Source organism: Alternaria arborescens (genome assembly GCF_004154835.1).
Source record: "Alternaria arborescens strain FERA 675 chromosome Unknown contig_19, whole genome shotgun sequence".
Lineage (NCBI taxonomy): Eukaryota > Fungi > Ascomycota > Dothideomycetes > Pleosporales > Pleosporaceae > Alternaria > Alternaria arborescens.
The window spans coordinates 221065-245332 of record NW_021167874.1 but is presented as its reverse complement, the minus strand read 5'-3'; the positions used below and the strand labels follow the sequence as shown (position 1 = coordinate 245332).

The following is a 24268-nucleotide window of genomic DNA, read 5'->3' as shown; positions in this document are numbered from 1 at the left end:
GCGCCGCATGTTATATTCCCGTTGCTACACAAAGCCATCGGCGTACGAGTCGGCTCCGACTTCCAATCCGTAAGACCGGAGGTATCTCCGTGAGGCACATTAGCGGCCGTCGGACAAGCTCTTTGAGGCTGGTGAAAGGCCGGTGCTAACTTACCCTCAAATTCACATGCCTGCTTACTACTAATCTAATCTGGTCTGATGGCGTGATGTCTTCGCTGAAGTTGCTGAAGTTGATACTAAGCTTCTTGATTCAGTGCTCTAGGCAACAACAAAAGTGATGTCGCGCAGTGGGTCTCACTGTTGCTTGAGGGTTGTGAAGACAGTCATTGGATACATGATTTAGGCAGCGAAGAAAGCACTATAGTACGAGCATTAGGCTACAGCCCATGGCACCATGAAGTCGAAATTCCTTCACGGGGGTATCTAACCATCTGCGGACACCTCAGAAGCCCATATCCCAGCCCCTTTCCTGCCCACTCACTCAGATCGATATCGGTACTATCCACAGTCTCCCAGCCCATCTTCTCGTAAAACCTCTCGGCCGAAGCAGTGGTCTGTACGATTACCACTTCCTTCTCTAGTTCGTACTCACGATACATGTAATCTACCATCATCCTCCCGACCCCCTTTCCCTGCCACGCAATCTTGACGTTCATAGCCCCAATTGCTGATTCATGGTATAAGATATCAGTCTGCTTGTTGAGTAGATTCTAGCTGGGGAAGAGCTACTTACTGACATGGGGCTTACCAGCCGTGATACCACGCCATTTAGCGATCACATTCCTCGACCAGTACCGTCCAAATGTCCCTGGATTAGTAGGTCCTATTTCTTCATCTGGAGCGACCGCCTGCGCACTTGACGGTGTCACAGCATTAACCCAGCTCCCGTCCTCCCACTTCACCAGCCCCCATCCCACCGTCTCTTCGTTCCGTGAATCCACGGCTTTGATCAAGTGAAACTTTTGCCCATCGGGTTCAGTAAAACGTCCGGAGAGTCGACTGATGAGGGCATCTGACTCTTTCTCTGCAGCAATGCTGTGGTAGGGGCTGAACTGGAAATGGGTCAGTAAAGAGGTCTCAGCGGCTTTCGTGCGAATTTCTGCGAGGGTGGGGATGTCGGAGAGAGTGGCGGGGTGGATGGAGATGTATTCTGTCATCCTTGTTGTGCAGTGTAAGCGCAAGGTATCGATCGATGTGGGATGTTGGTATGATCTTTGTTGCGTTTAGGATACCATACCTATTGCGGGATCAGTCACGATTAAGGACGCCGATTGTGGCGAAAGAGTGATAATACCATGTCGCATACCTCCTGCCGCAATTGGCGTAGTGCTTAGAGCTATCACATCTTACCACAGCAAAGACTTTAGCTTTGGGAACCTGGTTTCCTAGGCTCGAGGTGCATATGGACCCTGCAAAGTCGACCAGTTGATATTAGCCTCAGTCCTTCAATGCTCTCGGACGTTTAAGCTTACTATTGTTGATGCTCTCAAGAGAGTTTACGTAGCTGCGGACTTACTAGGACTTTGCGAGCCTTTGCAACGCATGTGTGACTGCAGGCTATGTAATTGTGACGAGTAAAACAAATAAAACGTAGACTACGGACAGTACAAGGATACTCGACGCTCAACCAAAATCTCCAAGCCACTGGCGAACGAAGCTGCGCTGTAAGCGGCTGCTCTATCCTCGCGAAGTATGCAATGTTCCCCACTTTCCTGCTCTGCGGCCCATACAGCCTTCACGTACGTCCAGACAAGCAACGCCAGTACATCTCTTCAACATCTAAGCGCTTTTGGGCAATGAGATCCCTTGGCAAATCATCCCAATCGAGTAGTATCGCTAGCGAAGGCCTTAAGAAGCAAAAGGTTCACCAAATTCGTCGAAGAGCCGGACTCTACAGCACGCATTATGGCGCGTACCACGAGAGAAATGAGACATTATGTGTTGTCGCTGCGTAGGCGTCGTGATGGTGTTCGGTGACCCGCTCGGTGGTGAATCACGTTATAAAATAAAAAAATCCAGTCTCAGAATGATGTTCACAAAGCTTGCCGCACTTGAGAATGGCTTAAAAGGGGTTTTCTCCCTCGGTTTCTGTGGTCGGTTCACTGTGTTCATGCCTCCGGTCGGCCGTCCGACTGTCCTATTTAGATAAGTCCAGCCTTGCTCCTTAGAGATGTCGTGGAACTTGAACAGGTCATTATGGCTGTATGGAATGCCCTTCGCGTCCATGTACTCTGCAGCCCCCTTGATGCGGGATCTCTTTGGTGTATCAATTTTGACAATACCCTGTCTTGAAATGGCAAAGAAGATGCGCGCAAGATGTCCCGGTATTAATAGGGTAGTGGTGGAGTAATTCAACATTGAAGTTAGGATATTGTGGAGATGACCATTTGTTGGAGTGCGCGGCTTACGCGCTGGGCCCCTTCTTGCTCGGCGCGTGGCGAGCAAAGTCCTTTGACCCGTAATGACTTAATTTGCTGCAGGGCTCTAGGCTTACTCTGTGGCTTACTCTGTGGCTTCAGACTACACCCTTTCCAGAAGATCCTGCACGCCTTACAGACTCTAGCGTCGCAGAGAAAGCCGGAAGTAAGATCAGCTACAAACAGGTCTCTTCTTCTAGTTACGCACCACGATACAGCTAACAAATTCTAATAAAAAGACAGAATATATAACAGAATGACAACATGCTTGTAAATGTAGAAGCCTTTAGGCACTGGATAAAAAAAAATTATTGGGGGCCTTGTTGTGTGAGGAGGGCTCTCCACCATTAGCCTATGTCTGGCTTTCTCGGCGACGCTAGAGCCAGAACATCTATCTCCGTAATCCTAAGTTGTAAGATTTGTCTAGGGTACAAATCCTACCCCCAAATTTAGCGGATGGATAATAACGGGATGGATCTCGCCCTTTTTCTCTCCAATGGTTTCCTGAATCATTCTTTCTGGTTCGCAGGCTGCTGCGCTACCCTTTCACGTTAGAGTACAGTACCGGTACTATGCTTATCCGTCCCAACCATGTGTCTTGCTGGCGGGCAGGTTTGTTCGCGGGACTATGTTCCATCATCGCTCTTTACATCTTCTTTGCACGAGGTCACATCTCAACCCTCCAACCATTTCTGTCCGCCGGCTCTGCCTTTTCTGCGGACTACCAGACTAACCTCATCCCCTACTGGAAAGAGCTCGCGAGTTCCCTCGAAGCCGCGCGCCCAGTATGTCCTCCCATCAACGTCACGACCGAGGAAATGCCCAATGAGGATAGAAACTTTGAACCGCTCAAGAAGAAAGAGAGACCGGAACGATTGTTTCTGCCGGCAGAAGATGAGGCGGAGCTGATGCGTGCACATCGCAGTATGCGCGTCGCAGCCCGACGCCTAGCACCGCTATTACCAGTTGGAGATGAGACCGGTATCGTCACGACTGGCGGATTGAAATTATTCCCTGTCTTACTTGTATCTCTACGCATGCTTCGGCGGACAGGATGTACGTTACCGGTTCAAGTTTTCCTCGGTGATCAAAAAGAGTATGAAGAAGTAAAAAGTACATGCGAGGATGTGCTACCAAGTTTAAATGCAAAGTGTCACGTCGTTGAAGATGTCTATTCGACAGCGGATGTTGCTATCGCGCCGCCAGAGCACTTTCAATTCAAAATCCTCGCCATTCTCTTCTCGTCATTTAGACATGTTCTTTTTCTCGACGCGGATGCATTTCCGGTACACGACCCAACACCTCTCTTCAATGTACGTCGCCTATCCCACAGCCCAAACCCAAGCTAACCAACTTTGCGCAATGATAGTCCCCACCATACACAACCCACGGCCTCGTAACGTGGCCCGGATTCTTCGCCAATACCGCATCCCCACACTACTACCACATCGCAGGCATCGCCGTACCGCCACCAAACCGCGGCACCGAATCAGGCCAACTACTACTGGACAAGAAGCACCATGCTGAAAGTATTCCCATGATGGTATATTACAACTACTTCGGCCCGGACTACTACTATCCTTTACAATCGCAGAACGGCCCGGGGCAAGGCGATAAAGAGACGTTTAGCGCTGCTGCCGTGGCAGTGAATGCGCCTTTTTACGGGGTGAAAACCCCCGTGTCAGCCCTAGGGAATCATGTCAATGGACAGTATATATTCGCTGGAGCTGGCCAAGCAGATCCCATGCAAGATTATCTCTATGACCCTCCTTATCCAAACCACATACAACCCGAATACGAACGAAATGAGGAGAAGAACCAAGTTAGAGCCTTTTTCGTGCATACAGTGTCTCCGGAAACGAAACTCAATCCGCTGAAGCTTTTGCGCGAGGGCGGCGTGGCATGGGATGCAAATGGGGATTGGCATAGGATATGGGGGAAGGAGAAGAACGTAGTGGAAAAATTTGGGTACGATGTGGAGAAAAGAATGTGGGAGTGCGTGGAGGAGGAAGCGTGCAGGACGGATCAGGATGTGTGTATGGAAGTCAAGGCTTTCTATGCGAAGGTGTTTGGGACGATGCCGGCAAGATAGCGACAGGACTTGTGTTGAAGAACTGCGACTGCTTCACTGTTGTTCCTGCATGGCCATCAGTCATTGCCTTGGTACAAGTGGGCTACTGGACGCGCTTGCGGCGTTGTTCCATCTCCTTGTACAGGTCTTTGATCGAGCACCACGGCCGTCGCACCTTGTTCGCGTCTTGCCAGCCAATACGTGGCGCAGGACCGGGCAGGAAATTCGTTGGAAAGCGCGCGTTCGGCATTAGAAAGACCGAGGAGTGTTGGATCGGTATTGCTGTCCCGACGCAGGACTAGAATGGCTCAAACGCTTGGATTGGAGTGCGCGTACCGTTTGGCTAAGCGAGACAGGAGTAAGCGTGCGATGAAACACTGGGCGGCGTGCAGAAAGCAGAAAAACTGCAAGTGCATGAGAGTGTATATGTGTCCGTGGCGGAGTCTTCCGACATAACGAAGTAATGTTCTCCCGATTGGTTTACCTGAGTAATATTGATGACATCTGAATAATGTTCTTGGGTTGATAACTTGATAGCTACATTAGTTACCAGCTTACTACGTACAGTGGAAACAACGTGTTCGCACTAGCCGCTCGACCAACTAGGCGCTGCTGGTTGACCTTGAGAAGTGCGAAACGGAAGCGACTAATCTGCGCAGATGTCATTAGCCAGGTCGCTTTCGTGATCGTTCCGTGAGAGACAGCTTCTTGTCGTACGGATATCGATAGTCGTCTAACCCATAGCTGATAGGGTCCTTAGCAAAGTTGAGGTCCCCAACATCCCAAGTTGCCTTGATGTCCACGTTCAGGCTGGAGGCCAACTGCTTGATCATTGCGCCGTTTTCGCGTACTACCGCAATGTGCATGAGACTGAGTCCATCACGAAACGCAAGATTGAGATTCGCTCCAGGACGTGTCAGCATCATTCTGCAGATGACTTCTGATCCAAATGCTGCTGCTGCGCCCAGAAATGAGTTGTCGCAGCTATCTTGGCAGTTTATGTCGATATCTTCGCTGTGCAGGTGCAGGTGCACGTAGTCGTCAGCGTGCCTACCTCTCAAGAGAGCTCGGAAAAGGGCTGCGTGCTTCAAATGGACAGGTGCGACCCCAATGATATCGGCAGCTACCCGGCTACCTTTGATCCAACAATCGTCCATTAACATCTCCTTGTCAACCGTCATTCCATATTTTCTCCTGATTTCCCAATCTCTCTGGTCCTCGGTGTAGAGCCAAACCTTGTGCTTCTCCCACGACGACGACTGCTTCACCTCCACACTTGTTGGCGTAGGCATATGGATATTCTTATTCTTTCATGGCTAGGTGCTATCGTACTGGGGCTCGGCATGGCGGCGTTACACTTGCTCAGACGTTTTGGCCCCAGTATACTAATGTATCTTGAGATTGTGCGCGAAACGAGAAGATGGGACGCTATGGATCCATCAAACCCGTGTCTGGAGCTATGGAAAGACAACCTCGAAGATGAACTATGGTGGTTTTGAGAAAAGCCCGCTACAGCCGAACCATATTTCACACCTCCAAACATGCGAACATCAGCTCGTGGGAGTCTAGCATTCAACATCAATCATATGATCCCTCTGCACTATGTCTTCTGAAACAGATGCATTATTGCAATGGCTGGAAATTCGCAACATTCGAAGCGTAAGATGTTCTCCCGCACCATCGCGGTAAGCTGAATTTGTGCATTGTCTTGTGGTATCCCAACTAGGTACAGAATCCAACCAGAATATGCCTGGATATTTAGGAAGTCACCGGGGTGAATGCGCCTTAGTCTCCCTATTTCTGGACTCAATGTTACAGTTCAGCATATAGCTTCCCCACACCAGTCAACTTCCTTCCATCACTCCCCTCACAATCTTCACTCATCTCACAGAAATCGTTCTTCTTCCCCACCCAAGGCCCAACCGTCTTTCCCTGCCCGTTACCAAAGTATGCATACCGCTCAACCCACTCACACCCATCCAGCCACGGCAACGCTTCTTTCATAAACGCCTCTACCTCCTGCTCGCTGACCTCGCCATTCCCCATCGTAGAACATGCAAACTCATTAACCCACAGAGGCAGTTTATAAGTACTATGCATATCCTCAAGGTATGTCTTGAAATCTGTAAACCGTGGGCCGTACCAATGTACGACCAGAAAGTCTACCTGAGCATCACCCTCCAGCTGCCCAAAAAACCGGTCAAGCCACGGTTTACTCCTTCCTATGTCACTGCTCACCCCAGGACTACCCAGCTTAAGTCCGAATTTGCTCTTCGCTGGTAGAACAACCTCCCTCCACAACTTGACTGCTTCTTCAACGCTTAAATTCGCTTGATCCGGTATCTCAGGCTCGTTGAACCCCAGCAAGTAACTGACATTCGCTTTTTTGTTGCCGATGATGTCGGAGAGGAATGGCATTACATCTTTTGCTTGTGCAGCGGTGCGCACACAGGGTACCCATTCTATGGAGCTGGGAAGTCCCGGTGGAACCCAGAGCTCCCAATTGAAGAGCCAAGTTATCCTATCACAAGAGGTGTAAACGGGAAAATGGGATGCCGGATAGTCCCATGGCCAGCCAAGACCGCGTTTCGAGGGCATGTTTGAGGAATTCGAGATAGGCTGTTTGGGAGGAAAGGTGGGCGAAATGATGATGACATCATGTGCTAATTTAGCGCGCTATCTAAGCAGCATAACTTATATAGTACCCTTGCGGTCAGTTCAAAAGACTTTATAGTGTAGTTACGTTAGCTAAGGCTAAGCTATGTTTTTACAAGATATTGTGCTTGCTTGTCTTAATGCAAAGATGATTATAAATCCTATCTTTCCTGTTGTTGTATGTCAGCCACGATCAAGCGAGCTTCAGTTTATCTGGCCAGATTGCGAAGAATGGGTTTGGATGCGTGGAGGCGTACCGCGAGGAGGTGATCAAAAGGTTTGAAGCCAAATATGTCGTCTAAGACTGGCGAACTGATCATACTCGATTGACCAGAGAGACAGTCCTCAGCCAGGCAGATGACTCCTCAAAATTGAATTAGCTCCCAAGCGCTTGCACTGCACCGCAAGTTCTAGCGCAAAGAACCTCTTCGCAGCCTGTTAACCTGCCTCGAACATGCACAGCCTTACAGCCTTACATGCAATGGGCGTTTCTGGAGGCAAGGCTATATGCAAGGCTAGGAAGCCGGGGGCGTTCAGCCTAGGTTCAATAGGGACCTGGTTAGGAATATAGTCCAACCCCTAGTTCAGGTGCGTAGCATCTTTCAACAGCACCACTCAAGTATCTAGCTGCTCGGGCCGTCAGCTCCATCTGTTCCTGCATTGTCACACCCACGACCAAAACCTCGACGGTGGTTCAGACCTTCCCGGCGGCCACGTCAACGGTAACGGCACCTACCTCAACCACGACTATTGCCGCACCAATGGTGCTTGTGTAAGCCCTCATCCCTAGCTTTTTGATCGCTGGACGACTTTACGCTAACACATCGGAGGACTTCCACAACTACAAATACTGTAGTCATTACCACAACCACTACCATCGTACGTAGGACACCCACAACCCATGTCCTAGACTTTCTAACTCCCCATCTTTAGACAAGCATCACAACCACTCCCGCAGCCACAGCCACGGTTGCACCAGTTGTTGCTGGCGGCGGCTCTTGTGGCTGCTCCTACACCTCCGTCTGCGGGACTCAGTACGTTGACACTGGCGCCGGAGTCTACATCACGCAAGCCTCCTCACTGCAGCAATGCGTACAACAATGCGACGAAAATTTCCTATGCTCAGAGTACTCTTTTCAGTACAGCACTGGAGTTTGCACGCAGCTGCATGGCGAATACAACGCAGTAGCGAACGCGGGTTTTGCCTCCGGAAGCATCGCGACTGGTGGGCGTTGTGCCGGAGTATGTTCTACAAGCAACTAGTGAGATTGCGTGTCGGATGGAGGCCGGGGTTTGAGACTCTTTCAAGAATGTGTGTTGAGGAGCTGTCGTAGGTTTTGCATTGACCAAAAGGATCGCCCAATTAAGTGGTATTTGTTAGATGAGAGCTCCAAATCTTGATATGCGACCTGTTTCCCACAGCTTTGCTGCTGTCGTCGCGCCTATGCGAGATAAAGTTAATGATAGAAGCCACAAGTGCAAGCAAACAAGATTTTGCTTTACTACATTAGCATCCACAAAGCGCCATCGTGTTTGGGTGAAGAACTTGTCGCGGTTGAAGCGAGATGGGAGGACAGATAATGACACTTGGAGTTGCGGACTCGAAGGGGTCCACGAGCGGATCACAAGCGCCAAGCAAACGTGAAGCTCACGGCTTCGCATCACGAACACCGACCTGCACCAACTCAACCGCTTTCCACACCAATTGTCAACGCGTAGGTCACGAAACATTGTACGAACAAACCCTGAGCTCTTTCTTTCAATCGCCGAATACTCTACGCATCGATCGGGTTCGTGCACCCCGCCAACTTCGCAATGGCTATCTTGGGAACGGCGCTTAACGGCATCGGCGCGCTCTTCCTCACACATGCGTACGTACACATGTAGCCCACGTAGGATCACCTCCAAATCGAGAGATCCACGAGTATTGCTACCTCCGCCATGACGACAACTAACCATCACCAGCGTCTACTCCACCCACGAACACACCGCAACCTTTGCCTCAACACCCCTCCCGCTCGACATCTCGCTCGAACTCCTCACATCCATTTTCCTCCTATCTCTTGGCATTGTCCTATCTTTTGCGCCGTTGAAACCGATACAATACGCACAATGGGCGGGCCAAATGTCGAGACAAGGACGACACGGAGAGGGACAGTACACAAAAGAGGGCGAGGAGATCTTGAGCGAAGGCGATCCTTATGCATTCTTGGGGCTAGACGGTGGAATTGCCGGGAAAGGCGAAGGCAGGAGGGGCTTCTGGGACGTTAAAGGGAAGAAGAAAGAATACGAGGAATGGGTTAGGCAGGGGGGCAAACAGTAGATGTGTGCGGACAGGGAGGGTCGATATGGGTTAAGAGGCCCGATGGGAAATGGGAAGTATGGAGCACAAGCGATGTGCATTCAGGTTGCTTGTCAAGTGTGCATGCCATCACGAAGCGATTAGGGTTTGATACCAAAGACGATTGTGTGTCGACTACCGTTGCTTCCATCGTACATCGCCCAAATGCCCTGCCCAGATACTGTATACTGTTTGCGGAGAAAGACCAGAATCCCAAACGCCATGCTTGAACGAACAAAACCAAGCAATTGCTGACAATCTGTTCTCTCGGACCCTTCCTCCATTTCCCGTCTCTTACGCGTCGCTTGTCAGCTTCTCCACCGGGCTACCCCCACAGTTATTCACCCTACAAGTCCAACACTCATTCCCATCCATTTCCTTCCCAATCGCTGCAACATCCGCACTCCTCCTCCTAGGCCCCACCTCGTCTCCGTTGACATCGACACCACTAACCCACCAAATTCCCGCCGCGATAATCCTAGCAACAACCTCCACCTCCTCCTCATCCCTCGGTGCATAAATCAGCATGAACTCTCTCGGAACAAACTTTCTACACCATCCCCCCCTCGCCAGCGGATGTCTCTCCCCCCACCCTTTCTCAATCATAAGATTGGCATCGGCAGGATGCAGAGTCATATGCATGGACCCATCACTCGGGTGTGCATGACAGATCTCCCCTCCACACGTCCTCGTAATTGGCACACTGGTAAACAACCCCGAACTATGCTTCTCAAAACAACTCGTTCGTTCCAGTAGCTGGTTACGGGGATCCGCCGCAAGGCCCTTGATCTTGCTCACCAGACAACTGTAGACAGCCTCTCCACTCTTCTGCGTCTGCTGCCGCTGTGGCGCAATACCTCGGATCAACGGCTTAGGCCCTTTCCTTCCTGGCAACACGTCGGCATCTACAAAGTACCCTTTTTGTGGCCGGAAGTGCGGTGGTATCGCGATTGGGCGGAGGGGGTTGCGAAGGCAGATTAGCGACAAGAGTTTGATCTTTAGGTAGCCTAGGGGTGTTGCTGGCGTGCCACCGGGGCCAAGGGAGAGGAAGGCGCAGTAGTCGGCATGGATGTAGATGGCTGTTATGAGGGGGAGAGTGAGCGTTAGGGTTGCGATGAGCATGTGCAGGTGTGTTTCCGTGAACATGCTTGATTGAGGTGAGGGCATGGTGGGTTGTTGGAGGGCTGGGAGGAGGTCTGCTGTTGTGAGGTTGTTTGTGTCGAGCATGCCGACTGTCGAGGTGATTGTAGTAAACGGCAAGTACTTGGAGACTGTTTTGAGGTAGAAACAAGAACCAGGACCGAGGTTCTTACAGTCCTCTCTTATGGATACAGTACCTCTTGACGACAAAAGGATACGCAAGAAACAACAGCTCCGTGGCCCCAGTAGGAAGGGCAGGTATCCTCGCAAAAAAGGTCGGTGTACCACACAAACGCAGGGTCCGCGGAAACTAGAAGAAATGACGTTGGATTGATACAATAAAGAAAGCTACTCCATCAATCTCAACAAACAACGTCAACTTTCGGTGATAGTTCAAACTATAGAACTGCGAAGCTCAAGAGCCTCAATGCTAACGGTGGCATTCACCACACGCCTGGGCACACGCGACCCTTTTTATAAGCCCATTCCAAGATGCTTGAGCCACGCCCATCCGCAGCGCGCGACGTCAAGCTCTCTGTACCCCGTGGTCCCGACCGTCCACGTGCCTAGTCCTGCATCCGGTTAGTACGGACTCCGTTTGTGGGCCCCGGGGTTTAGTGGCCGTCGCGCTAGGGTACTCATTGGTCCACCTCACGCGTGCCTGTGACGTTGAACCTAATTCAATTGCTGGCTTTTCGCTTCGCTTTCCTCAAGCCTTTTTCCCACACTGACAGCGCTCCTTCGTCACTGTGTCGTGGGTGCTCGTTTACACGCGAAGGCTTGGGCTTTCGTGTTGGGTGTATGTCTGACTCGATGGAGGGAAAGGGCGGGGAGCGGTATCTTAGGTGGTGAGGAGTGAGGGGATGCTGAGGTCAGCTGCGTTCACGTGGTCTTGTGCATGCTTGGTTCCGAGTACGCGGCAGCTTGGAGCTGACTCTGGGACGTAGATGGCTTCGTGTGTGTTCTTCGTCAGAGTATGTCTTTGTCGTATCGGTATTGCTGCTTCGATTGGCTGTACCGCAACAAGCTATGGCCAACGGCTTGGTGTCTCGATACTTGACGAGCGAACCAAAACCTTTCCAGAATGAGATGATGACCAGGCACCTCCCTAGCTTTGCAGCATCAATACCCGCTAGTTCACGATGACTGTTGTTGGCGTTGTTCAAGGGCACCGTGCAGCATGCAGTGTGATCGGAGGAGCGGTGATGCGTGGCGCGCTGTGAGCTCTTTGCTTTATCGCCGAGCTCGGAACCTAGATTCTCGAACAGTACTGAAAGGGCACGAATGCTCGGTTTTGACATGGGCGAACATGATTCCTTTATGAGCATTGTGCTCGCAGCTACGGATTTTCGGGCCGCGTAAGCAACTACAGCTCTCTTTTGCACTTACACTCACCTTGATACCGCATCAGCCTAGGCACTAGGAATAGAACGGTGCAACACGAGAATATATGGTCCGCAAATAACGGAAAGAGGATAACAATTCTTAGTATTTGCATGGCAAAAGCATGCGAGCTTGGACCGAAGCATAGCACAAATCAGAACCTGCATTCCACTTTCAACCCAGCTTTCAACCCAGCTTCAAAACGGCGATAGTATGCCACCAGGTGATGCTGCGCCGAAATTGATACCCAAAGCGAAGAAGGCTTTTGTATACATGGCAAGACTCTAGTGAATTGCGTTACCAGCCTCTGGTCAATCTCACTGTTCTTCTTCATTACTTTCCGAACCATCTTACAACTTGCTTATCCTCCGAATCCTCAAGATCTTGCTCACGGACCGTAACATCGATGTCCCCCAGCTGTAAGCAGACTTCCAATCATGCTTCCAGTCCTGGATAGTCTGTTTAGATACTCCCTTTTCTAGAACGATGGAAAGCTCGAGCATTGTGTGAAACTCTTCATGAGAAAGCTTGACAGAAATCGGCTCCTCAGAATGACGGGCAACCATACTCATCACGACAGAGGCAAGATCTTCATGGTGCCATTCACCGTCGTCATCGGGTTCACACCTGTTGAGCCATACGATCCTAAGTAGGGGGTACCTATGTAGGACCGAAACGACTGCAAGCACATTGATTGAGTGACTTGGAAAGAAGGGGGCCACCACATCGATGACGCAATGCACATCCTCCAGAGCTGAGCTGGGGTAGCGAACGAAGAAGTGATGTGAACCCTTGTAGATATCCTCAAGTTTGAGCCTGACATTACCCCGAAGAATGAATAACATCCCGAACTCAGAGTGAATCTGCTTGTGGATGCAGGCTAGGTTGGCAGCTTCGATCATTGTCGGCTTGAGATTGATGAATTCCTCGTAGATGGCGTTGCGTAGCTCTGTAGTCTTGTATCAGCTTGCGGGAACTGGGTATTGTAATTGATAGAGCAAGTACCTCCACACAAGTCGAAGAACGAGATACCGCCGCTAAGGTTTCTGGCACTTTGATCATTAGTATAAGCTCATTGAAACTCGTGTATAGACAAGACTTACTTGACTGCCATGGTGGTCTTGTGAAGTTATCCTTCGATACTCGTGTAGTACTTAGGAAAGCAGGTAGGAAAGACGGAGAGTGAGTGTCGTAAACAGCTAAGCTATTGATACGGGCGGGAGCGCTTGTCAGGGTCCGTGCTAGAGCCGCACTAAAAAGTCGAGGTGAGTGAGAGTGAGGGAGTATGAGGATCAAGATGGATGATGGTATCAACTGGAACCTCAAAGAAGCAAGTACGGAAGACGTGACTTGCGTTGCCAGAATCACCTTCACATGATGGAACAAAACTTTGGAATCATAATACTTCGTTATGTAGTGTTTACACTCACTATCTGCACATCTCAGGAGATCAATAAGCTCCTTCCCTCTTCTCATACTCACTTCCCATAACAGTAGCCACACTCTTCATTCCACTCCAAATCTCCGCATCAACCTCCAACTCCAATCCATCCACCTTTGTACTTCCACCGTCCAGACCCCAAAGACTGACACCCAAGTAATTGGTACCGTTGTAATTCAAGATACCCTCTGTAACAGGGAACTTGACCTGCGGGCCCACATTACTAACGTACTTGCCGTACTGCCAGCCGTTGACGTAGAGCTGGACGCGGTAGGCGGGGACGCTGGAACCAGAAGAAGAAGAGTTGCTGGAAGAAGTGCCGTTTGTGAAGGTGAAACTGAGGGGGATGTCGTAGCCAGAGGGCATGTTGAGATCGAATTCAGTGGCGAAGAAACCAATGCCTGGGGCGGAGATGCCGTCGGCAACTGGGCCGGCGGAGGCTTGCCATTTGGCGTCTGTTGCTGCGAGAGCACCGGGGAGGTGTAGACCCTGGCGTTCAACGTATAGGCCGCCTTCGTTTAGGGGACCTCGAGAAATATCCCGGTAATCTTCTCCGCCGAGGTTACCAGTGAGCTTCCAGGTAACATCGGAGGCGTCGTGGCCAGATAGCTTGTAATCTAGGATACCACGCGGGTTCTTCATGGTTTCGGTTCCAATGGTCCAGTTCTCGTCTAGGCCTTGGTTGTCGACGACGACCGTGATGGTGTATGTCTTACCCTTGGTCAGATTGGGCATGGTGAACGTGGCGTTGCCGTTCATAGCTGCGTCGTAACCACGCCATGAGCCGAGGAATTGATCGCCAATCCACGCAGAGGAACCGAATGCAGAACCACCTTGCGTGGAAAGGTAGAATGTTGATTCATTTCCAGATGCGGTGAATGTGCCGCGGAAGAGCAAAGTACCGGTGTGGTAACCGTAGTCGGAGCTGTATAGTGACACAGGTGTAGTCAAAGGACGCAGAGAGTTGTATGTCTTCTTCAGATCGGCTGCAGTCCACTCGCTGTCGTCGTATCCGGGTTGGATCTCAGGTAGTGAGTCGACGAACTTCCATTCCAGTTCGCTGAGTTTGGGGATGCTGATGTCCGGTTTGGCAAACTCAATGTCGGCGGACAAGGTTCCTTGTTCGGAAGTGGTGAAATCAATGTCCTTCCCGTTAAAAGTCATCTTAGACACTTCTGATGATGCGCCACCAATGACTTCGACGGTAGTTGTAGCGTTAATATCACCAACGAGGGCAATGGTGTCGCCAGTAACCTTGGCAGTGCGCATTAGGTAGCCTGCCTTGACAATGACAGGGTTAGAAGAGTCATGAGGTGCTTGGTCAATAGCCCAGTAGTTGAAGGCCTCGCCACGATCGAGCATGTAGACGTAAACGGGGCTATCAGCTCCAATCTTCGCGATCTTTCTGGTACCATCGGCCTTGAAGTTCAGGATTGTGGCACCCTTAGCAGTAGTGCTCGCGACATCGCCCTCGACAACCTCAAGTCCGGTGACATCGAGAGCCAGTTCGTGAGTCTCTCCTGCACCACCGTAGACGACTAGAACAGTCTTGTCGTCGTACTTATGCCAAGTAAATACTTCAGCAGTAGAGTAGACCAGAGTGGCACCGCCGATGTCGTAGTCGCTGACATGGACCTTGGAATCACGGCCGTTCAACGTAAGAGAAGTGCCGTTCATCTGAGGTACAGTGATATTTCCAAAGACAGAGGTCGTGACGTGAAGCTTGTAGCTCGTTGATTCCAACGAGTTGTACTTGGAGTGCCTCAGAAAGTAGAATGTAGTCTTCTCGTTGGTTGCAGGAGTGACGCTCAAATCGGTGCTAGTTGTCCAGGTGGAGTTTGAAGCATTGCCGCGCGCAGCAGTGAGATACGCAGGGCTCACCTTGAGGAAGTTGGCCTGGAGTTTAAGCTCAGAATACTTCTCGCGGTCGACTTGACGGTCTTCCTTGATTGGCGCAGCGTAGTCGTAGCTAGTGTAGCCACCAGGGTGACCAAGGTTACCCCAGTTGGTTCCACCGTAGGTCATGTACAAGTTCAAGATTGTAACACCAAAGCTGTACAGTTGCTTGTAGAATACGCGGTTGAACTCCGCGCCGACCAGAATACCACACTTATCGAAACCTGGTCCACCCCAAGGGTCAAAGCTGCCGGACTGGAACTCAACGATGGAGTATGGGGTGTTGGGGCTCTGCTGCTCGTGAAGCTGATGCCAATTCGTTGGGAGGTTGCCATCCGGCCATGTGGTTGGGTTGGCACAATCGAATCCAAGAGGATAGCCATCGTGGCCGTAAATGTCAACAGCTGCAGGTTGACCGGGTGCGTTATTTCCCTTTGCGGAGGCGTCGTTGCTAATCAAAGGTACAACGATACCGGCGTCGCGAATCTGGTCTTCAACGTATTGCATGTAGACTGGATCCGGGAAAGGCTTGATGGCGGAAGTAGCTTGCGTGTACTCGTTTTCTGGCTGGATAAGGATGATAGGGCCACCCTCAGTGATTTGCGCCGGCTTAATCTTAGCCAGCACATTCTTCATATAGTTGTCGGTCGCTTCCAAGAAATCGGGAGCGCGCGTTCTCAGCGTACCGTTAACCCTCTGAATCCATCCGGGGAAACCTCCACCAGATACTTCAGCATTGATGTAAGGACCCGGTCTAGCGAGGAGATAGATGCCAGCCTCTTGCGCAGCGTCGAAGAAAGGCTGTAGGTCAAAGACACCCTCTTCGCGGTAAACACCGGGCTTGCCCTCAAGCAGAGCCCAGTCGACATAGAAGGAAACGCCGTTGTAACCAAGAGCCTTGATCTTCTGGAAAAGGTCGGCGTAAAGATCAGGAACTGGTAATCTGTACGGGTGAACTTCGCCAGAGTACAGGAAGATGCGTTCTCCATGAACGAAGAGCGAGTCTTCGTCCCAGGTGACCTACAGACATGGTTAGTCACGACAAATTTCACATCGACATTTGAACCTTGCCACTTACGATGTCTTGTAAAGCCTCCCTCTTATACGGCTTGATGAATTCCTTGGGCGAATATCCCACAGCCCTAGCCGCACTCTCGACAGCAAAACACCCAAGCGCGACCGCGCCACCAAGCTTCAGAAAGCTCTTCATGTTGACCAGTATGCGGAACCAGAGGTCAAGTTGCTTGTGAAGTTGAGCAAATCCGCGGGAAAGCAAGCAATATAAACAAATTTCCCCAGCCTCCGAAGCTTTTCATGGTTTGCATGTAGCCGACCGGGATCTTTACTCGTTCCCGTCGGACGATGACAGCATCTCGTGCCATCACGTTCCGAGCGCATTTGCCTTTGTTCCCCCTGTTCCCCCAGTAACTTTTCCCCGGTTTACCCCCATGTTGGGCATGTCAAAGCCGTGCCATTTCAGCCGGATGAGTAACCAGGTCACGCAAGATCGACCAGGTTGACCGGATGAGTAGCCGTAGTGATACTAGTCTAACCAGCATCGAAATACGCAAGTACCGATTCCACCAATATCGCTGCATGGAGGCTCGTTAAAAGTCTTTAGTGCACGTATATGACCGCATCTCGGATGGCGCAGGCGGGGAAGTATGTCCGATGAGCGCCATGACCGTTGCCCAGGCGGTGCAGAGTGTTGACGATCAGTGGGGTTAGCGCTGGGGTTAATGCTTGACGTCCTAGCCTCTTCGCCGTGGATGCTTGCGGAAGCTTGGGTCAAGTTCGTCGACAACTTGTTCCGCCCCTACTTTGGGCAAGGCATCCGCACCGTGATGACGACGGACATCGGCATAATAGATATTGACTCGATTGTCGGTTCTTGGAGCAGGAAAAGTGCGGATGGCATGACTAGTGTAGGGATGGTAACGGGTTGAGATGATGATACGAATGTGGAGAGATTTACCGAGGTACATTGCTTTTAGGCTGACGTAACAAGGGTCTGATCATTGCGAAAAGCAAGTGCGCGCATATTCCATAAGTAGAATCGTACTGTGGTTTTCTTGCTATCGAGAAGCTTCTGTAGGGGCCTCGTGTAAGGCAAGGAATGACGAGTTTGAAATAAGGCTACCCTTCTTCGATTAACGTACCTGGGAACATGAAATCAAGAAGTACCTATCCTAATTCAACGAGCGTGCCACTTAACCATCTGACATTAGTGAAGGCCCACACAGAGTACTTCGTGCGGTAGTCGGTTACTGATCTATTGCCCAAGGTCCGTCGATAAGTTGTATTATACGTGCATATGCATTTGTACCGCTCAAAGCAATCAAGCCAACGATTTGCCTGCGACCATCTCTACGCGCACTGCGACGTCGCGCATGTTGCTGCATACCGTCCCAAGAAAAATTGCAAGACAACGACTGCCTATAACCCAAGAACTCCTGTGCATGGTTTCCTGTCGCCATGGAAAGCTGGCACCCAAATAAGACCACCACCAAGAATTGCGCCTCAGAACCTAAGATGAGAAACTTGAGAACAAAAGGCTGATCAGAATTGCTAAAAGCTGAGCATCGCAAAAGAAAAATCTACCAATTCGTCAATGCTGGGCCGCCTCAACCCCGTTTACTGTGGCGGATACGACGAGAAATTCGGCGCACCATTTGGATAATAGTTCGCGTTACCGCCAACAGTCTGGAAATTGGAGAAGTCCATAGTCGTCGACCAGTCATAAGATTGGTCATTATCGCTGATCATGGCTGGTTCAGCCCAGCTGTTTGTGAAAGTTTGGGCGCCGTCAATCTCCATCGCCATCCTAGCCGCATGTAGTTCATGTGGTCTTGCTGTCTGCCAATCCGAGTAAACAGCATGTATTGGAACGGATGCAGTGCCTGACAAGTGATCTTGATTGGGGCCGGTCTCGAAACTGGCTCGTGCTGTAGGTATGGTGTGCTGAGGTGGGTTACCGTACTGATATGATGGGTAGTTTGGTGGTGAAGTGTGTGCTCCGGAACGTAAAGTGGTGTTTGAATCATAAGACGGCGTATTCGTCTGACGCGTGTATGTAGGTGCATGAGTAGGTGGAGATGTCTGGACCCCATTTCGATTGACGGCGGTGAAGGAATTTTGTAATACAGGAAGCTGGCTAGATCTCTCATCAGGCATTCCGTGCTTTTCATGCTTGACTAGAGCAGTACTGGTGGGCAAGATACGTTCTGCAGAATCCTCATCATGCGTCAATCTAAGATCTGCAAGATCTTTATCTTTGTTGGACCATTGGCTGTTGTTGTCGTTTGAGATGTCGCCGAACTGCTTGTGAGACTTTTCGAAGAATTGTGCGTAGTCTTTTAGTCCACCACTAGCGATACCATCGCTAGAGTTGCTTCTCGGAGAATCGTCGATTTGCCCAGTAAGCTCTCTATACTTCTTCTTTTCACGACGGTAATATCGTTGCCATTCAGCGAGTTGAACAAGCCACGAGCGAGCCATCTTGAAGCGCCTCAGAATACGGAGTAGGAAGCCATTCGCAATGTCATGAGCTCTAGGACTCAAACGAGATGACAGAACGCTGTCGGGATCCATGTGAGGAAAATAGTGGCAGTAGATAGCTGGACTTGTCAGCGATAACTAACAAAAGAGCGTAGAATGTACTTACTGCCTATTCCTACTGCAAAACAAGAAAAGGCCACCGTAGGAGTTTGAATGAGATTACTATGAACTCTCGAAGTTTCAATGGTATGGAGCAGATGCGTAAAGTCCAAGCAGGCTTTCCAACAATCTTTGGCTTGCTTTATCCAATACTCCGGATCTGGAGGTTTCTCGTCGATCAGTGGCTCATCCAATGGGCCGCGAGGATACGCCAACGTCCATGGTGACGTAGGCATATACTCTCTGTAAAGCCAAACGAAACACAAGGTGTACATGGCGTGTATCGATACGTACTTTCCAGGTTTGTTGTATATACGGTCCTCAGTGTTGTCTTGGGTTAGCTGGAGATGGTCAGGTAGGTCGCGCTTCAGCTGCTTGAGTTTATCCTCCAACTTCTTGAAACCTGTCGTTGAACGCCATGGCGGAGTTTTGCCTTCTTGTCTATGCACTGTCAGCGAGACGTCTCAGGGAAGTTTCTTACATGGCGCATACCTTCGGCCCCGTTTGCAGGACCATTGCGACACTTCGCCGAAGATCACGACAGCTTTGATGTACCAGGTGAGTTCTGCCTCGTGTTCACCTATCTCCCATTTGCCCCCGTTTAGCGGATCAGCTTGATCAGCACCATTCTGCTCGCTGCGACGGCACTCAGTATGCTCATTCCACCGCTTCCTCCGTTCTTCATATGCAGCATCATCTTCGCCCAAAAGTCTTGTCCGTGCTTTCCTTCCGAAGTTGAACGCGCCATCGCTACAGACAAGTTGCGTTCTTTGAAGTTGGTCAGGCGTGAGCATCCTTGGCCGATCCTCTCCCCAACTCAGATAGCAATCCATAAGACAACAACTCCAAAATGTCCGTCGCTGAGTTTCGCGCAGGATGAATTGATCCTTCTCGGAAAGGCCCTTCTCACTGTCTTTCAATGGTGCAGGTAGCCCCTTGTCATCGACGTCTAAATGTGGATAGCCCAGGACTATGGCGCATCTGATAGCAAGACCGATCTTAATCCAGCCTTCGGTACCTTGCAGGTTGGTCCACTCGTAGTAGCCCAGCATGAGCAGTGTCTGGATCTTCTCGAGAGTTGGGAAGCCGAAGGCTTCCGTACCCATTTGCGTACGCGTAGCCTGGGCATAGAACTCAGCGGTCTTGGTAGGGTCATTTCCGGTCTGTTGTACGAGCTTTTCGTGGAAGCGAGCAGTCTGAGTAAGGAAGGCTAGTAATAAAGGGGGATATAGTTGAGGCGATTGGATCTTGGTTGGGGTTTTGGCATCAGACGGGCTGTCGGTTGATTGCGGTTGCTGAACTGAGCTCAAAAAAGTTCTCTTGTGTAAAAAGGGAAAGTCAGTAGAGAAGTGCTTGTCGTAGATATCGAACAACTCCTCCCAGACTTGAGGCGTAAGTAAAGGCGACTGGAGAGCATCCTCATATGTACCCAGCCCTTCTACTGAGCGCTGTGCTGTAGTTGATGAGGGTGCTAGCAGCTTGCGCCGCTTCTTGGGAGGGGCCTAGGAGTGTCAGCACTAGCTCACGTGACTTGGACCAGCACATGTATTCGGCGATGGATATATATGCAAGCACAACAGCTTTTGGAGCATTCAGAGGGACGGCTTACATCGAAATCGGCAGTGCTTTCACGGCGCACCGATCCGGTAGTGCTTGCGACAGCTGCGTGGTCCCAGGTGCAGTCTCGGTTGGTGTTGGCGCAAGCCTTGCACGTGGTACCTTGACCGGTGTTTTCGCACTTGGTCTTGCTTCGGCGACATCTGGTGCATGCAATCTGCGAGCGCATGCCTCGTTTTGCTGAGGGTTCAGCAATGCCGCCGGCGGCATCAAGAGGTCCAGGAGTCTGCTGCGGAGACGCCTTGACGGTCGATGGTGAAAGTTGGGTTAGTGGAGATTGAAGCTGCTGGTGCTGGCTGGGAGGAGATGGTGGCCGTTGGGGCCCTGGCGGTGGTTGTTGTGGGTAAGCAGGCACTGCAGTTAGCCGCGGTGCATTCTCTCCGGTCATGGGAGGATGCGCGACGGCGCCCAGCTCAGGCGGTGCGCGAATTTTGGCGATGATTCCACGGGGAGTTCAAAAAAAGGTTGGCGACAAAAGATGACGATGGTTTGAGGCTGCGCGTGTGGTCGAGTCTCTTCGGGTGATGTTGCTGCGATGTGCGGGCCGGAGAGATGGCTATAGTAGCCGGAAACGCCAGTCCAGGGCTGGGGCCGATGATTACCAGAAGACTTGTGTAGATGCAGATGCAGATGCAGGCAGGCAGTGTTGCGCAATCGTTTCGTACTCCAAGGTCCGGAGCAGCACAATCTGCGGTCGCTCGGATCGTGGTGTTCCAGCGTCGGTGCTGTCTGGCCTCTGATGAACGACGCTGCGGGCACACGGGTATTAACGTTGGACTTTCCCTTCCGACGGGACGAAAGCAACTTGGCGTTGGTCCTTGCAGCACTGCCATAGCATACCTAGTTACTTAAGCGATCGCTTCATCCGGCAGACTGCCAGTCACCGCGATCTCTCTGCTGGTCTGCCGTCATGAGCTTATGCTTACCCTTCTAATGTAGGCCACTCGCGACGACTCCCCAGCCATCGGCCGCCGCGCGATTGTAGCAAGGAGTTTACAGTCTATCGGCGGCCCAGGCAGAACCACTGCTACATCTCCACATCTCGTCTGGTCCGAATCTCGCAAATGCCCTCATCTCCTGCTTGCTCCAGCATGTGAGCTGTCGCACACAGAACAGGCGCTGACACGTGGGCGGGCTTGCATGCAGTAGTAAGGTGTCGCAGAGCCTTGAAGCGCACGCACAAATACGCCCAGTCGATCGCGTTTGGCTGTAAGCCAGCCGCCTCGCCGTCACCTTACTCTAGTCTTCCAGAACCATGCCCATCGTCGCCAGCGCATGTCCCCCATGGTGGTATGCAAGGCTCCGAGCGGTGCTACATCTTCACATGATGCGAGCTCTTCGTCTTTCTATTGCCCCATCGAGTTGACTACGCATATCGCTTCCTATGATGTGATCTGACCGTGTTGGCCGGTAGATGTAGCCTCGTCCTATTTCCGCGGTCTGGAAGCGGCATCAATCTCGATCACTCGGCCTTAACATTTGCCTCGTTGCCGGAAGGATCATCCACATGCGCTCGGGCGACTATGCATCTTAACGACGTTGTAGATGAAAGAGGGTCAGGGATTCACGACTACCCATGGTACGCCGCACTTGTCTGTCAGGCCAGATGGGACGTTATGCTCCTCGCCGCGGTTAGCGAACTATGTTGCGCATGCGCATGCGACCAAGTTCAGCCTGACATTGATGAGTGAGATGATCTGCAAGCTACCTAATCTGGACTCTGCTTGATCGGTGAAGAATCTTGCGTTATCTGCCATCGGGGGATTAAGCTCGCGCCCGTTGCGCCTTTAAAACCGCAATACATGGAGCCTCACAGGTGTGTTTGAACACGTGATTTTTCTATACCATGTCTATGCCAGGGAGTGATAACGTACTTTCCTTGGTTACACAAACTTTGAAGATTTACCGACTATCTTCAGCCTTGTGCATCTGGTATGCCTCTAATCCCTGAATCTTAGGTCCGGAAACTACCACGCCGGTCAACTTCCTCTTCGAGTAAACTCCATAGAAAGCGCTCGGACCGCGTCCAGCCGTCTGGTCCACAGGGGAAGGGCGATCTTGATGACGTGGGTTTAGTCATGTGGTCTTGAGTCGTCCGATGGCAGCGTCGCTTTTCGAAAATGAGCCCTTCGTATGGATGTTGGTAAAAACATGACTGGGAACACCAAGGAACTTCACAGTGGGCGCCTTCGCCTCGTTCAACTGGGGTTCCGATAGAAAAAGGATGACAGAAGAACGCGTGACTGGAGCATGCTTATTGTGAAAGCGTGTATCGTCAAACCGGCAAACTGGATGGCGATGCTTTTGCTTTACTACAACTAGCTGAACCACAGTACTAAGACGGATCGAAGATATCTATGCCTCGGCGAAAAAGCTCTTGTCAACGCGGCGAAGTAGATTTGTTTATTACCGATGACGGGAAATTTTTCTGTTACAGCTCATAACACGTCCTTTCTTAGCCGTCACTCATTAAATGACATCCTTCCAAGCATTCACACCCACATTCGCTCCAAAAAGGTCTCGTAATCGACTCATATCCTACCACTTCTCAATTGCAGGCCTGAGATCGATCTCCCATGTAAAGTTCGTCTTGGGCTGTGTCTGAAGCGTAGTTAGTATGGAAGTACTTATACACGTAGAAAGTCGACTCACATGCAACCACCAGTAATCATTCGCAATCTACACTTGATTAGCCTTTCCCCTTTTCTACCCATCGAAACAAGTATACTCACCGCATCGGCACTCAGTTTAGCCTCGGCAGGCATATCCTTCAACCACTCCCTCGTCCTCGGAATGTCAATAACCCCATCGATAATCGCATGCGCAACATGCACGCCCTGAGGACCAAACTCCCTCGCCAAACTCTGACTCAGCGCTCTCAACGCCCACTTGCCGGTTGAAAAGCTCGCCATCTGCGCATTGCTCTTCACGCTCGCCGTTGCGCCCGTGAAGATGAGACTAGGCGGGTGTTCCGAGCTCCCCACCCCTTTGAGGAGGAGCGGGAGGAAAGATTGCGAGAACAAGATGCCGCCCATGGCAGAAACATCGAGACTAGAGGAGAATGTCTCGGCTGGAATCTCCAAAAATGGCTTCCGCATAAAGGGCCCGCTGGCGTTGAAAATTGCTGCTGCAGCGGCGACGTCTTGGCCGAATTCTTGCTTGATGCCTTCCACCGCCTTGGCTAGACTATCCTTGGACGAGACGTCGGTGCTGATACCGATTGCTTTGCCGCCAGCGCTGTTGATTTCCTTGGCAAGGCCCTCGTAGTTCTCTGGTTTACGGGCGAGCAGGACGACGGGGTAGTGAGATGAGAACTTGCGGGCGACGGAGGCGCCAGTTCCAGGGCCAACACCGGCGACGATGGCGATGAACTTGGAGAGTGGCATTTCTGGTATAGAATTATTTGGCGGTATTGTTGTTGTTGTTGTTGTTGTTGTTGTTGTTGTTGTTGTCGGTGTTGATGTTTGACACTGAGAAGATGGAGTCGACTTGGTATCTAATATGTGACTACCAGTGACCTTGGCGAATCGATCTTATTATACTTGTGCACTTTCCGCGCTTCTCGTTCTTACACGCCTCAGTACCTTGGAAGTAATGTTTAGTAAACTGGTAAAGTCAATGTTTAGTCAACTGGTAAACTACCAAATGGT

General features: G+C 50.9%; 11 protein-coding genes across 11 annotated transcripts; 3 read left to right on the top strand and 8 right to left on the bottom strand.

The window, feature by feature from the left end:
* Positions 1 to 377: 377 nt before the first annotated feature.
* On the bottom strand, positions 378 to 1157 carry AA0111_g8003 (hypothetical protein; the record flags this gene model as incomplete). The annotated part of the gene is made up of 2 exons (XM_028654404.1): positions 378 to 667; positions 734 to 1157. The coding sequence occupies 2 exons, from the start codon at positions 1155 to 1157 to the stop codon at positions 378 to 380; spliced, it is 714 nt and encodes a 237-aa protein (XP_028504440.1).
* A 1832-nt stretch (positions 1158 to 2989) lies between these two features.
* AA0111_g8002 (hypothetical protein) lies at positions 2990 to 4509 on the top strand (the record flags this gene model as incomplete). Its single annotated transcript, XM_028654403.1, has 2 exons — positions 2990 to 3730; positions 3787 to 4509. 2 exons carry the CDS (start codon positions 2990 to 2992, stop codon positions 4507 to 4509), a joined length of 1464 nt encoding a protein of 487 aa, XP_028504439.1.
* A 644-nt stretch (positions 4510 to 5153) lies between these two features.
* Positions 5154 to 5780, bottom strand: AA0111_g8001 (hypothetical protein; the record flags this gene model as incomplete). The annotated part of the gene is made up of 1 exon (XM_028654402.1): positions 5154 to 5780. One exon carries the CDS (start codon positions 5778 to 5780, stop codon positions 5154 to 5156), a length of 627 nt encoding a protein of 208 aa, XP_028504442.1.
* A 520-nt stretch (positions 5781 to 6300) lies between these two features.
* AA0111_g8000 (hypothetical protein) lies at positions 6301 to 7086 on the bottom strand (the record flags this gene model as incomplete). Its single annotated transcript, XM_028654401.1, has 1 exon — positions 6301 to 7086. One exon carries the CDS (start codon positions 7084 to 7086, stop codon positions 6301 to 6303), a length of 786 nt encoding a protein of 261 aa, XP_028504441.1.
* Positions 7087 to 7904: 818 nt separating this feature from the next.
* Positions 7905 to 8406, top strand: AA0111_g7999 (hypothetical protein; the record flags this gene model as incomplete). The annotated part of the gene is made up of 3 exons (XM_028654397.1): positions 7905 to 7915; positions 7974 to 8022; positions 8077 to 8406. The coding sequence occupies 3 exons, from the start codon at positions 7905 to 7907 to the stop codon at positions 8404 to 8406; spliced, it is 390 nt and encodes a 129-aa protein (XP_028504297.1).
* Positions 8407 to 8958: 552 nt separating this feature from the next.
* AA0111_g7998 (hypothetical protein) lies at positions 8959 to 9466 on the top strand (the record flags this gene model as incomplete). Its single annotated transcript, XM_028654396.1, has 2 exons — positions 8959 to 9014; positions 9109 to 9466. 2 exons carry the CDS (start codon positions 8959 to 8961, stop codon positions 9464 to 9466), a joined length of 414 nt encoding a protein of 137 aa, XP_028504298.1.
* A 312-nt stretch (positions 9467 to 9778) lies between these two features.
* On the bottom strand, positions 9779 to 10711 carry AA0111_g7997 (hypothetical protein; the record flags this gene model as incomplete). The annotated part of the gene is made up of 1 exon (XM_028654395.1): positions 9779 to 10711. The coding sequence occupies one exon, from the start codon at positions 10709 to 10711 to the stop codon at positions 9779 to 9781; it is 933 nt and encodes a 310-aa protein (XP_028504404.1).
* Positions 10712 to 12357: 1646 nt separating this feature from the next.
* On the bottom strand, positions 12358 to 13121 carry AA0111_g7996 (hypothetical protein; the record flags this gene model as incomplete). Its single annotated transcript, XM_028654394.1, has 3 exons — positions 12358 to 12956; positions 13013 to 13059; positions 13111 to 13121. The coding sequence occupies 3 exons, from the start codon at positions 13119 to 13121 to the stop codon at positions 12358 to 12360; spliced, it is 657 nt and encodes a 218-aa protein (XP_028504405.1).
* Positions 13122 to 13457: 336 nt separating this feature from the next.
* AA0111_g7995 (putative beta-galactosidase A) lies at positions 13458 to 16554 on the bottom strand (the record flags this gene model as incomplete). Its single annotated transcript, XM_028654393.1, has 2 exons — positions 13458 to 16364; positions 16423 to 16554. The coding sequence occupies 2 exons, from the start codon at positions 16552 to 16554 to the stop codon at positions 13458 to 13460; spliced, it is 3039 nt and encodes a 1012-aa protein (XP_028504402.1).
* A 1424-nt stretch (positions 16555 to 17978) lies between these two features.
* On the bottom strand, positions 17979 to 21006 carry AA0111_g7994 (hypothetical protein; the record flags this gene model as incomplete). The annotated part of the gene is made up of 4 exons (XM_028654392.1): positions 17979 to 18961; positions 19009 to 19442; positions 19494 to 20503; positions 20611 to 21006. The coding sequence occupies 4 exons, from the start codon at positions 21004 to 21006 to the stop codon at positions 17979 to 17981; spliced, it is 2823 nt and encodes a 940-aa protein (XP_028504403.1).
* A 2150-nt stretch (positions 21007 to 23156) lies between these two features.
* On the bottom strand, positions 23157 to 24004 carry AA0111_g7993 (hypothetical protein; the record flags this gene model as incomplete). Its single annotated transcript, XM_028654391.1, has 3 exons — positions 23157 to 23219; positions 23271 to 23297; positions 23351 to 24004. 3 exons carry the CDS (start codon positions 24002 to 24004, stop codon positions 23157 to 23159), a joined length of 744 nt encoding a protein of 247 aa, XP_028504495.1.
* Positions 24005 to 24268: the final 264 nt, after the last annotated feature.